At 34.1% G+C, this 15,040-nt stretch overlaps 1 protein-coding gene across 1 annotated transcript in view; it reads left to right on the top strand.

Moving 5' to 3' along the window:
* Positions 1-4,778: 4,778 nt before the first annotated feature.
* LOC149776825 (uncharacterized) overlaps positions 4,779-15,040 on the top strand; it is a 32,514-nt gene continuing 22,252 nt past the window's right edge. The window contains exon 1 of the mRNA XM_089942650.1: positions 4,779-4,884. Coding sequence (XP_089798776.1) covers positions 4,815-4,884 — 70 coding nt within the window. The 5' untranslated portion in view covers positions 4,779-4,814. The remainder of the gene's footprint in view (positions 4,885-15,040) is intronic.

Below are 15,040 nucleotides of genomic sequence, written 5' to 3'. Positions count from 1 at the left end.
GATTGAAAACAGCAAAACAGGAGATTCATTTAATAGGTTTTAACCTGGTAGCTCTCTCATTTTCTCTCTCCCCGTCCGCCTTCTCTCTCTCTCTCTCTCTCTCTCTCTCTCTCTCTCTCTCTCTCTATATATATATATATATATATATATATATATATATTACACACCGAAGGCAACGTCACTATTACCAAAGCAACTTGGAAACGGAAAAGGTGAAAGCAGATATAGCTAACGTTGTCAAGTCCGTAATGTTTTCAAAATCCGACGATATTTTTCAGAGCTTGCCATATCTCTTGGAAAAGAATTAATATTAAAAGTATTGCCTTATTTAACAGAAACCAAATCCCCACCCCGAAGTCTTGCTGGAAGTGTATTTTCCAGTGACTCGTTCAATCTTGAACTAAATATGTCATTATAATGGCTCTTCCATATACACATATTGACAAAAAAAAGATGGCCGCTATCCCTTAACCGGCTTGAAGCAGCTGTTTCGTTTTTTAGTGCCGTTTTCATGATATTTGTGCTTGTTACCTGTTTTCATCTTCGTTATAGTGTTCGTTATGTATTGGCTGTTAAATTCGTATGTATTTCTTCATCTCCTTGTTTTGGAAACGAGAATAATTAGACGTTTTCTCAGCTGTCTTGCTCCACTTTTTTTTAACAAACCGCCATCACGTGATACTCGCCAGTCAACCCGTTTATGCTACGATGGAACCTCATTAATTGCTTTAAATGTTCACTCCTTGGCTCTCCACACTACATTGTGCTCTAGACTAAACGAACTGGGACTACATTCATCATTACCTAAATATAACCGGAAGCGAAAAAAGAAACGTTCTTTCAAAGCTGGCCGGCATAGAACAGGAAGAAGAATTCCAGTTATCTCCCTTATTACGGCACAACCATTTAAAATAATTTCGACCGTTAATTTAGATAACCTAATTCAAATCCCAATTAATTCGTCAACCTTTGTGTCAACTATCCAAGAAATACCTCTGCGCATTGCATTATTCAATGCCCAGTCAGTAGGACCACCATAAAAGCGCACAGAAATAGTTAATTTTATCAACGACCAAAATGTTGACATATTTTCCGTGACAGAAACCTGGCTAAAAACATCGGGCGATGAGCCCAAGTGTGCGGATCAAACACCCACTGGTTACTCCATCAAGTTGTTCCCCCGTAATTCTCGCGGAGGTGGAATTGCTGTCATCACAAAGAACTCCATGATAAAACATCTTAACTATACCACAACATTCCATTTCGACCACACATCGTTTGAACTAGTCCAAACCACACTCACACTGGAGCAAAGGTCAGTCCATTTTTTCTGCCTATAAAGCCCTCCTCCTAGTAGAAAAAACAAGCTGGCTGACTCTATCTTTTTGGAGCACTTTCCAAATCTCCTGGACTATGGAAATTCGATAGGTGGCAATCTGATTATTCTTGGAGATTTCAACTTTCACTTTGACTGTCCCGGAAACTCAAATACATCAAAACTCATAGATTCCATTAATGTTTCAACCTCACACAGTCAGTAAACCAACCCACCCATAAACATGGTCACATTTTAGACTGGATTCTTCATAGACCTGATGATAACATTCGACGGTCCTCCCTGGTATCCCATGACCTTGCATCAGATCACCACTGCATTATATGCCATCTTCACGTATCAGTCTCTAACCCTCCACCTTTATCTGCTACTAAGAGAAACCTCCATATGATAAATATAACCAAACTAATGCACGACGTCCAAGATAACTTAACAACTTGCTTACCTCCTACCGCAGAACAACTCGATAACTGTCTGCGTTCATTACTTGACAAACATGCCCCAGCTACCATGTGCAGAGTATCAAATCAAAAGAATTCTCCATGGTATAGCAGTGTTAGGGACCAGCTTCGCACAACTAAAAGAGACCGCCGTAAAGCTGAGAGGCTCTGGCTTTCCACCAGACTCACTATTCATAAGCAAATCTATGAAGTCGCTAAGGAGAATGTCAGAAATATAGTCCACGCAGCGAAATCGGCTCACTACACTACTATGATCATGGAAGGTTCCAGCTGCAAAGAGCTCTTCGAGATTACTAACAAGCTGATGTCAAGGAATAAATCAATACCACTTCCAACTACCTTCTCTCCAGTCGACCTTCCGGACATGTTTGCAAATTTCTTCCGTGACAAAGTACAAACCATTAAAGATAAGCTTGACACCACAATTTCAATTGACTCGTCGTCAGCATACAGTTGGGATACAGAATTTGAGCGGCAACCATTAGCAGCATTTGAACCTATCTCTATGGATTTCGTACGTACAATCCTGATGAAGAGTGCACCAAAGTCATGTGAACTTGATACAATTCCAACATCACTGCTGCTTGAGTGCTTAGATCCAGTATTGCCTTCACTAACTGATGTTATTAATACCTCTCTCTCATCAGGGGAATTCCCATCATTTTTCAAAACTTAGAAAAGGTTGTTCTATCCCAGATTGTATCTCATCTAAATTCAGATAGTCTTTTTAGCAATGTACAATCTGCATATCGCCCTTGCCACAGTACTGAAACTACTCTTCTAAAAGTAGTTAATGACATTCTCTACGCTTTGGATAACGGCCAGATTACAGTACTCACCCTCCTTGATTTGTCTGCAGCATTTGACACAATAGACCATGATATATTACTTCACAGTCTCCAGCATGTATTTGGCATTCATGATACAGCCTTGCTGTGGTTCAAGTTTTAATTGGTCAACAGGACACAAATTATATCTGCAAATGGAATACACTCCAGCCCAGTTGATCTATGTTGTGGTGTTCCACAGGGGTCTGTTCTTGGACCTGTTCTCTTCATTCTGTAAACTCAGTAGCTCTCAAGTGTCATAGATCATCATAGAGTGTCTCACCAAATGTACGCTGATGACACCCAAATATACAAATCTAGCCACCCAACTGAAGTTGATGCTACCATCCAAGGTGTAGAGAGGTGCATTTCTGATGTGAAATCATGGATGAAATGTAACAAGCTGCAGATGAATGATGATAAAACTGAGGCCATTCTGATCACAACACAAAGACTTTCTCATTCACATCCATTACCTCAAACAATAAATATCAGCAACGCCAACATTAAATTCACACAATCAGTACGACACCTAGGTGTTACTCTGGCCAGTACTCTCACATTGCACCAACATGTCATGAACATATGCAAGGCGGCATATCTTGAGCTGAGACGAATCAGCTCCATTCGCAAATATCTTTCAGTTGATGCCACTAGAACATTTGTGTGTTCATTAGTACTTTCAAGACTGGACTATTGTAATTAAATTTTGTCTGGTTCATCTCAATATCTACTTCAGAAACTTCAAAAAGTTGAAAACACAGCTGCTCGGATAATACTTAGAGTACCACGATCAGAGCACACCTCCCCGCTGCTCTGTACCCTACACTGGCTATCCATTTGATCCAGAATCAAACACAAAATTTGTTCTCTGTGCTACATTTCACTGTCGGGCTCTAGTCCAACATACCTATCTGACCTCCCCCATGTGTACACACCAGCAAGATACTTACGCTCCTCTTCTGACAAACGTATACTCATTATTTCCACTATGAAAACAAAGTCATATGGACAGCGTTCTTTTGCATACCAGGGCCCCGCAACATGGAATAAATTGCCCACTGAACTTAGACACAAAGACACAGTGATCCCATTCAAGAGTGTTCTCAAAACTCACTTATTTCGACTGCAAGAACAAACTGAAAGACCTCATAATGTTTCCTATCTGAAATGTTCTCAGCATGTTTTTTATTTTTATTTTATATTTTTCTAATTTTATGTTGTTTGATTTTGTAATAATATTATTATGTTTCTTATCTTATAGGTGTTGCCTAATGTTGTAAAGCGCTTAGAGCTTGTAAAGATTAGGCGCTATACAAAGTCCTCAATATTATTATTATTATTATATTGAAAGTTATGGCTGAATTCTCGTATTCAAATGGAGTCTGAACATTTTCTCACTCTCTTTTACATCATAATCATCTACTTAGTAGAATGAATTAGTCACTCCTAAAGGTGAGTTGAATAGTAAGCATGATGTATTGATCATATCAGTTGGGGTGATATATAGCAAATATGAGGTATTTGATACATGGGTGTTGATTGATATAAGACTGGCTGTGGGCAGTAGGTATTTGGGTGGTTGTGTAGTAGATAACTAAATCCTAAAATCGGAATGTTAATTCCCAAAGACCTCGGCCATGCCATATTACTTACATTTCTATTTTTCTTACACGACTCATTAAAATTACTGTACTGATCATATTTATTTTTAAATTAATGTTTAATTTGCTTTGAGTGTTCAATTTGCATGAGCATGACTGCAAAAATGCAACTTTCTCGGCAAGATCAATGAATTTTCGTTTATAATCAAGAACTTAGCTACATTTCCTGTCTTTTCTGGGTATTTATCAGTTTAATAGTTTCAGTGGTTTGGGAATTAAATATAATGCTCAAAATTGTAAAGCTATAATATCAGAGTGTCTTCATAAAAACGTAATGACTTTACATGGTATATCTTCCTGTACTTGAACGTATTTACCGTACTAGAAGCTGGATGCATGTTTGATTTCACGACATTGATAATTCTTGTTGAACAGTTTAATAAAAGGAACACCATGCTATGATTTGGATTTCGTAACACTTGTCTTGGGTTTATTTTTTAATTTTACTTTTAAGAATCTGTTCCCCCATTTTGCTTTAAATTAGCAGAAATTAACTCCGTATTCGCATCTTTCAGTGTCATGGACTATGAATAAGGATGCATGTCCAGAATCAAGTGCCAAGAGAGGCCGTGATGAACTAAATGATTGTCTGAAAGGTAAGCCATAATTTAACAAATACTTTTTAACTTCAGCTGTACATGTCCTCGGGAAACAAAAATGCTCTCTATATTGTTCATGTGGCTCTTGGACCTTGATTTTGTTTCTTAGTTAGATGTTAGGAAAGGCCTAACCATGCCACACCAGTGTCTGGCTTCAGATGTCAGCCTTATAGACTCCTAAGATACAAACATATACATTGTATCAAACTTTGCTGCCTTCATCGTAGTTGTAGGTGTTGCGCAGTGTTAATTTCATATTACGCGTTGAATTGTGATTCGTCTAACAATAGCAGCAAGGAAATCAAAGATATTTGTGCAGCTTACTTGTATGTTTCTATTTGATAAAATAAATTCGGCGATTGGCTGTAAACATTTTGGCTTAATTCTTTTCATTCTATTTCTTTAAACCATTTTACACTGTTTTCGCACATTTTATATTTGTATTTCTTTAAACTGTTTTATACTTTCTTTAAATAGAAAAATAGATTATACGATGACTTAATTTCTTTTAAATATAAACTGCTTTAAATTCTCCTTAATTCTTCATTTATTTTTCTAAATTTTACAATGACCAAACGAATATTCACGAGGAATATAAACGGATTTCCATCATTGAACAAAATAAGTTACCCTCGTCGTATTTAATCATAATATGACATATATTCAGTTCTTTATTTTGTATATCTTTTCCTCCAACCCCTAATACTCCATCAATGACTGATTTTCAACATCAGTTCATATACACACACGCAGACACACACACACACACAGAATTATATATATATATATATATATATATATATATATATATATATATATATATATATATATATATATATATATATATATATATATATATATATATATATATATATATATATATATATATATATATATATATATACTAGTAATAAGTTCAAGCGTTGTTCCTGTATTATATCCTAAAACACAGTGATAATGATGCACTGCTTCTATTCTATCATGGATCTGGATTTAAACTACTGGAACATGTCAGCAAGACGTTAATAAATCATGATAACCTCCCTAAATATGTTCAGCCAAATGTATCCCAGACCAGTTTAGTAAGAATGTCAAATTTTGTTGAAGTTTTGTTCCTGTGTTACAAATAATCAAATGATAATCATGTACCACTTATATAATAACATGGATATAGATTTATTTTCATTTGTCATATATTCTCTAAAGCACTGGAGATGTCAGAAAAAATTTAATAAATCGTGGTAACCTCCCTAAATATTTGCAGCCAAATGTATCCCCACCCAGTTTACCGTCACCATAAGCATTATGAGATACGTTTTCAGATCTTAAGGTTGTATAAATCTCTACTGCACGTGTAATAATGCTTTACGAAATCTTTCAAAGCACTCACCATATATTTATATTGAAAATACCCCTTTTCATAATATTAAAACAATATAATTGTATCTTATTGCAAACCTTTGGGTGATCTTAAAAACATCATAACTTATGTTTTGTTCTCAAATTCGTCAATGCAAAACTGCATACTATCGTCGATTTTCAGCTGTAAAATTGAAAATGACATACATTGTTCTACATCCTTAGCTATGCGATTTATTATCTTTTAATATGAAACATTTGCAATTTCATTCACGATAACGTACGATAATACGTACAATTGTAACTAAATTTTGGAAAATAACAGTAATACTCGTTGTATATACTATTATTTTTAATTTTAAATTATTGTCACGATATTTTCCACTTATATGGCGATGTTTTCTTACTGTATACTTATTTAATTCTTTTTTCTTATAAATAAGAGAGTGCTACTATTATACTCGTTTTCATTCATTATTATTATTTCTGGTTACTTGGAAAACATGTTGATATTTTTTATAGTATGTCAAAGATTTTTTTATTACATTTTTCAAAAACATTCTTACTTCCTTATTTCTTTGGTTATACTTTCTCATAACTTCGTACAAACACGTGGCATATGTTTTGCAATTGGTTTGTTTTATTACATGCAATTTCTTTCTCCATTTAATTAATATCCTCAAAATCAGCATATATCAGCAAATATTAAAAATGCTTTTGATAATGCCTGAAATCAAAAATATTAAGTTTAGAATATATTCAGTTTTTGACCTGCTTCATTATTTATTTTGCAATTTCAACTTTACAATGTGGTAAGTCTTATTTGCCAAACAAATGTAGGTAATAAAATCAAACATATATTTGTTCACTTAATGATTGATTTTGTAATGTAAAACCTGGAAATTCTTTATTAAGTAATTCTTGTATTAATAGTAATAAATTATTCTTTTCATATATATATATATATATATATATATATATATATATATATATTATATATATATATATATATATATATATATATATATATATATATATATATATATATATTTGTTCGACATGCGAGTAAGCTTTAAGCGACCGCGGTCGCCTAAAGGATATATCTAGTGTAGCCCAAAAAGTCAGACAAAATTTTCCAATGTTTCTGTGAGAAAAAAAGGGTATTAGCCATTTGATATATATATATATATATATATATATATATATATATATATATATATATATATATATATATATATATATATATATATATATATATATATTCAGAGTGCAACGTTTCGGCGATATAATGTATACTACGTATATCATTATTGGTAGCGTGTATGTTTATATCACTAAATTAGATTTTAAGTTTATTTTGATTATCATCGTTTTTACGTATCGAACCATTAGCATAGATAATGAAAACTATAGCCCCACATATTAGCTAGATATTTTGCCCGCTTCTAGGTTTAATCTCCGAAGTGATACTTTCGATCGTGATGCGCATGCTTATATATTGGCCTAGTCAGCCGTCTCTCTAAACACCCCAAGATATCCCAGGACACCCCAAGACTCTTAATAACACCGCAGTATTATATATATTTGCACCAAAGCTCACAAAAACGTATTAAAATGCGAACAAAGGAAACACACATACGGACATTGTTACTATCAATGATTAATAGTATTGGTTGACGGCCCTATTTCCAATAACCAACCGAAACTAACTCTTGTGCATCAAATCTCTTTAATTTTATATTTAAACAATTTCCTCGTTAAATGGCAATGTACCATACTTCTCTCATTTATTTTGTTATAAACGCTTTATATAGAAATTTTCATTTTAAATCATGCATCAAAATGTTTGACAAACGTTTAGAATGCATGACCAATGAGTGTTACAAACTTCACGGGAATGATTTCTTTTGATTTTAAGTAGCAGGGAAGGAAAATTGCTCTGTAATTGCCTTGAATCTACATCAGTGTCATGCTTGACATATCAAATATAATTTAGTTAAACTTTCTGAAAATATAGGTCATTTAATGATTGGTACAGTCACATAGACAATTAATTATCAACAGTAACTCACAAACCACCAAGCCGTTTAATTCAAATGACTTAAATCATCCCATATGTTCCACTGAAAGTTTATTTAATGATGTCAGATCAGTTAAAGACACTAATGTATAATAAGTACACAATATATGTTCTTTCCATTAATCAAGCATTAATATTGGATAAGAGAGAGAGAGAGGGAGGGAGGTGAGGAGGGAGGGAGATGAACCCTCCGCCATGTTGATAAATATTCATTTGTATAATCTAATATTCACGTGTTAAAGACAATAAATGACCGTTTTGCTTACACTTTAATTTGTATTATAATTTTATCACAGATTTTATCTTGATGAGAAACCAGAATGTTATAGAATCGATAATTCCATTAAATAGTATTATTTCCGGAAAATGCGAATTGAGACCTAGGTCAAGTAGACGGCTTTAAAATCTTGTTTACCTGAGAAATTCGTCATTCGTACTTTAACACCTTTAGTCGGTTAGATGGGATGATATGTAACCAGATGACGGAATACCTAATATATATATATATATATATATATATATATATATATATATATATATATATATATATATATATATATATATAGAGAGAGAGAGAGAGAGAGAGAGAGAGAGAGAGAGAGAGAGGGAGATGAACCCTCCGCCATGTTGTTGCTCTTCTTATGCTGTTTATTTAAAAATAAAATTTATTCCTTATCCTAAGAAGTATTTACTGAAATAAACACATTTAGTGGTGTTCTACATGTTACATTCTGTATGTCCGTATATGAATTACTCTTTTTCAATAGCGAATCGTGGGACATGCCGAAAATATGACCCAAATTACAGATTGATTAAACGAAGAAATACAAAAGATGAAAAACACATACCTGGTTTATTTTAGAAGTTATTAATGTTTCACAAACATAGTAATGCAATATAAAAAGTAATTTTCATCGATTTAAATTGATTTAATATAGTTTGTAGATGAAATTAGAAAAAAGATATGAGCTGTTGAATTTACATTGATTTTTAACAAAATAACTTTCCAATGTTTCCAGAAAGAAAATATAAAACTAACTTTTCGCAAATCACGCCATTATCAACACTATCAAACAGTAATGCATATTTATTGATTATGAGTTCTCTAGCAAATCGTGGTTTCTTCTTATATTTACAAAACATATTGCATCAAGAGTTATTGACGAATAAAACGATAGTACAACGTTTCAAAGAGTTATTGACGAGTAGAACGATATTATAACGTATCAAAGAGTGTGGGAAACAGTACAAACGAACATCCGATATGTATTGATCCTGTCCTTCTGTACACAGACGCTTCTTACAGAACTTAACACGAGCTTTCTGGTACATATTGCTACAGAGCTAGATAGAATTGCTGTGTCCGTGGAAGTAAGAGTGCCTGACATGATGGAGTTTGGAAGTGATGATGAAAAGTATAAACAAGCCAATAGAGCCTGGATTCCCATCGGCTACACGCTATCTTTGCACTAAACATCTGAAGGATAATGTCAGACACTTCCTTCAAAATAAAATATGGGTGGAAAAGGGTGAACGTGATATAATAATGACCCAGATATGTGGTACCAGTGGCATCGCAGAGGCAAATACTACAATAAATTTTGAAAGTCGATCGGAAGTTCTGGAAACAATCATCAACAAACAGCATCCGACATTTTCACCATACTTTATATATAAATTATAACCAGGATTACAGAACTATTTTTTTATAAAACTAGCTTCAAAAATACTGAACGCGTGGATTTGACTAATGACAATGGAGAGTCCATCAATAACATTCTAAAACTTTCCGTTGACTGGAAACCACAGCACGCGCAAGACCTAATACACAAACTTTTCAGCCTGACACCAGCTCCGTTTTTATGGATGATAGAAGCTACTTTTCCCGTTACATAGACACTCGCTAAATATGCACACTTTTTGTTTCTTTGTTTGTTTGTGTTTTTGTTGAAATTTAAATTAGGTATTTTATAAAGTATTGATGTGTTCTTTGAGAGTATTTAGGTGTCCTGGCTTGTATTGTGGTGTTTAATGAGACCCCCTAGTCAGCTTCCGGAAAATCCGTCTCGAAATTTTCACAAATAATCGCGGGTTTTTGCAGTTTCCTTACAGAAAGCACATTATAATTACTGCAAGTGTAATGCAGGGATTTCATTTGTAGACGTAACAGGGATCTAGCAGTGTAGCCAGTAGGTAGAATATTCCAAAGTATGGAAGAGATTGGCTGATCATGCAATTTGACTGAATGTGACTGTTGATTGTTTATTCCGTCAATAACTCCAGTTGCAAACTGGGCCAAAATAGCTCACAGTGACTTGTATCATTCTTAGATAGAGTGCATACTGTAGATTAAAGATTGGCTTTTGATTTAATCGACATGCAATTTAGGTGCTGGAGATAGTGCAAAATGCCACACCATTATAGGGGTGGGATGTGTCTCGTATCGTTGCTTAGGGTAGTTTACCTATAAATAATATCGGGTACTGATCGCTATTAATAGTAGTTATTATATAGTACATGTATGACAGTTCAATTTTAAGCAACGATACGAGCAACTGTGGTATAGATCAAATACCCCCAGGAGAACACACACCTCCCACCCCTTAAAAATAAAAGACAGGACATAATTCCCGTCCCTAGTATAAGTTTATCCCCTTTTAAACTTTTTTTAACCAACACAAATATACATGTTTTTGTGTCGCCATGGACCATTTGATTCTGAAGCTTAGTGTGGGCCTTCTTTGAGTAGATAAATGAAATTTTGTGTGCGTGTTAAATGTTAGATCATAATTATAACATATAAGGAGATAAAGATGTCTGATGATATTTAGGACTCATTGCATGCAAATGTGTTTTTCACCTCACTTTTATAAGCATCATTACACACACTTTTAATCCGTTGCATTAAATCCTTCAGCTGTTCTTTAACACTTGCATTTTTAAAGTATACCATATCTATTTGAAATAGAGCATTCCTAGCATAGAGACAGACTAAGAATTGAGTGTACTGTATTTGACTACTATTTTGTGAAGTGCATAAAATCTGAGCGATAATATTATTGTATTAACATGACATTCCATAATTAAATAATAATATTTTCAATTTCTTTTTTTTTCCCCATCCCATCTTAAAATAGGCTAAATATTTCTGACAGTTTAAAAAGTTAAAACACTTGTTCTGGCAGAGGGGATTATGTCCTATCCTTCATTTCTTTGTGGGTTTTGTAACCTACATCCAAATAACATGGGTTATTTTATATAATTTGTCGGTAAATTGTAAGCAGTCAATGTGTCTGTGGTGCCAGGAATGATAAGGTTTCTCACATGTCAGAAAAATGGCAGCAGAATTTTAGTTGTAAGTAGTGGGCATTTTTTTGCACTTAATCCCAATAATACAGTGTAAGGTGTGCACCCTGATATTGATGTTGTATGGGTCTTTCTAACAAAATAAGTGTTGAGTAGCATGTTCCCTGATTGACTGACAGGGTAACTAGATGCGAAATTTTCAAGAATATCTCTCACACTCAGCAGCCCATATTGCCACTTCTCCATAAATCAAAGTATGCTTGCTAGTCTGACTATGCCTACTCTGAAGTCTGTTTTATGATGGAGACCGCTCCAGTGGCCTAAGTGGTTAGAGTATCTGCCTCGGATGCTGGAGGTAGTGGGTTTAAACCCAAGCCATACTAAAGAGTTATATAAATGGTAATAGCAGGTGCCTCGCTTGGCACTCAGTGTTAAGAGGTTAGTGTTTGGACTGGTCGGCCTGGTGTGAGGAGAATATGACTGGGTGGAACATGATCCTATTTGTCTGTTGCATGATGCCCCATTGCTAGACATCACTATAAAATGCCACACTGCAGACATCATAGTCATATGAAAAAAAATGTTAAAGCTACATTGAAAATGTGAATCACACACACACACACACACACACACACACGCACATTTGCAAGTTCCGTTTACATACACTTTAGTTGGTTGAAATGTGATGGATGTCTAGGGATGCCAAAGTCAGTTGTATTTGGGGTATCAGTGCCCATAACAATTGTTTTCAGACAGTGGCCCAGGGCTGGTGAATTTTTATTTTAAAAAAATCACAAGTTCTGACTCCAGTTTCCATGTGCTCAACAGTGCCCTATTTTTAAAACTATTATTTGTCACACAGCATTGAAACTGCTGTACTTAAAATTTGAAAAGAAATCAATGAAATCATATTAAATTGACTTTTTTGCATTTTTCCCGATCTCAAACTATTTCAAGTAAAGCAATGTTTTCCTCCAAGTCCTGATGTCAGCCATTGTCCAGTGGTAGATAGTAGCAAGTTATTATTACTACATCGGTTGTACCACCTCTACTGGTCCATCAGTTACCATTGTACTTACCTTCGATCATAAATTTACAAAGAAAACACTTCCTAGATTGAATTATGAAGTTAAAATTTCTTTAATTATGTAGAGTATGTGTTGATGTGCGCCTAGGTAGTAAATGACAGGAAAATTAGTAAAAGTACGTATTGAAAGAATGATAGGTCTAGACAAAACATTTAAATATGTACTTATTGCTGCATAAACTCAGTGGAACCTCAACTTAGCGATCACTTTGCATCTGTGTACATGTATGTCAATATATTGGTTTAACTGTAATAAGTTTTAATTAACCTCAATGTTTCTTACTTACCTAAAAAAGGGATGGGCTTGACAGATAGGAAGTCTCTTGTACTTCAGTCTCTCTATGGAGTTCATACTTGGGATGAATTATTATGAAGCTAACATATTTGCACTTTGAATATTTTTTTAATGGTTGCAGTGAGCACAAGTTTAGTCTGTGACACTGACTTGACCTTTTGATCTTTGGGTCAAGGTCACAATCGTAGAAAATATATTGTAAGGTTTTTGGTTTTCCTTAATCTCTTAGTAGAATTTGTTCATACTTGGAATGAATCATTTTGAAGCTGAGACTATTCATTCTGTTACACTCATTTGACCCATTGACATTCAGGCTAAGGACACAATAAAAGAAAATTTGTTATAGTTTTTGGTTTTCCTCACTCTCTTGGTGGAATTTGTTCATACTTGAGATGAATCACTATGACCTTTAGACAGTTCATTTGTGAAACTCACTTTTCTCTTAGATGCTGGGGTCAAGGTCACAGTCAGAGAATTGTGTCAATGTTTTGGTTAAGTTTGCTCTTTCATTTGTATTTCCTAAACATATAAATGGGTTTTCTTTATACTTATGAAGCTAAGACAATTTATTCTGCAACATGCTCACTCAGAGTCATATATTTTACAACAGTTCATGGGCTTGACATTTATGTCCCAGCCTCTAAGTATATTTAAAAGTGTTTGTCTAGTGGACTTGCATTTTGAAAGTATTTGTCAAGTGGCTTTTAAAATGAACTTGCCAAGCTCCAAAGTCTTTGAAAATTGAAATAAATCCAAACATTTTAATTTCTTTCCATAATCACAAATAAAATTGTTCAAGGTTGTTAGATTTGGATGTAGTCGAGTTTTCCTGGTTTCTTTCTTTTGATTAATTATACTGTAGTTTGAATTTTATCGTTAAACAATATTGTAGTATTTTGCATTCGTTGTTTTCTCATACAACTTAACTTGTATACAAAATGTTAGAGAAAATAGGTCTTGGAAATCTGTTTGTGGTCTTTGAAAATTTGTGAAAAGTCTTGGAAGTTATCATTCAGAATTATGTATGAACCCTGCTGTAAGAAAATAAATAGTTTATTAACCAGTTTTTCCTTTACACCGCTAGATTCATTATATGCAGAATGAGTAACAGTCTATATACATCAAGTCACATGGGAAATGGCAGCCAATGAAATAACTACAGAGAAAGAAAAAATGAATTTAGAGTCACAATCGACAAACTTTAAAAGAAAATTCCATTATATTTCCTATGTTGTCCAAGTCACAATTTGGAGAAAACATTTTGCTTCATGCAAGGTCTGTTCAAGTTACATTAAAAAGAATCTGAAAACATGTAGAAAGATCTTTAGGGACACATTTGAACTGGACAAAAAATCTGCAGATCATGTTATGGCATGCATACAGGCCAACCATTACACTTTTGACGTAATCATTACATTTTTTCCCGCCAAATTGCATCTTACACTAGACTATAATACGGATTACGCTTTTATCACACAGAAAAAAATAAAATTAAAATAAAGCAATAAAACGTTGTGTTTGTCATTTTTATTATCATCTCTTCAATTCCACTCATATAAATTTGAGAATATTCTTAAAAAGGTGACTGCTGCCTAAGACTAGCTTAAGAATACTTCACATATTTGCTTTATAGCAACTGTATATAACCCATTTCTAAAAAGAACAGACAGGTTTCTTCATATGTGAACTTTGCCTCCCAGATTCATATCATTGATAAACTAGTTAGTTAGTGAACTACTCTGTACCTTTAACACAGTAACCCCTAGCGACGACTTAACGGGGCAGGAGGTAGTAGCCTACTGATGAGGTCTGTAGCGTCATTGTCATGCATGATACACTCTAGTGGGTAGTATTATAGAAAGGTAGACAGATGTCGCTCTATAATGATACAAAATAATCTGGAATATTTAGTTGCACTACAAAATACAGATTAAAAAAACCTCATTTTTTGGACCCGATTTTTTTCTACCCAAAATTCGCCCGTGGTCGGAATCCGATTTTGTGTCCAGATTTGAGACTTTTTGGT

The sequence above is a fragment of the Sinohyriopsis cumingii genome, chromosome 18 (assembly GCF_028554795.1).
Source record: "Sinohyriopsis cumingii isolate HCF-2022 chromosome 18, ASM2855479v2, whole genome shotgun sequence".
In the NCBI taxonomy this organism is placed as follows: Eukaryota; Metazoa; Mollusca; class Bivalvia; order Unionida; family Unionidae; genus Sinohyriopsis; species Sinohyriopsis cumingii.
This window is presented reverse-complemented; position numbering and strand designations above follow the sequence as displayed.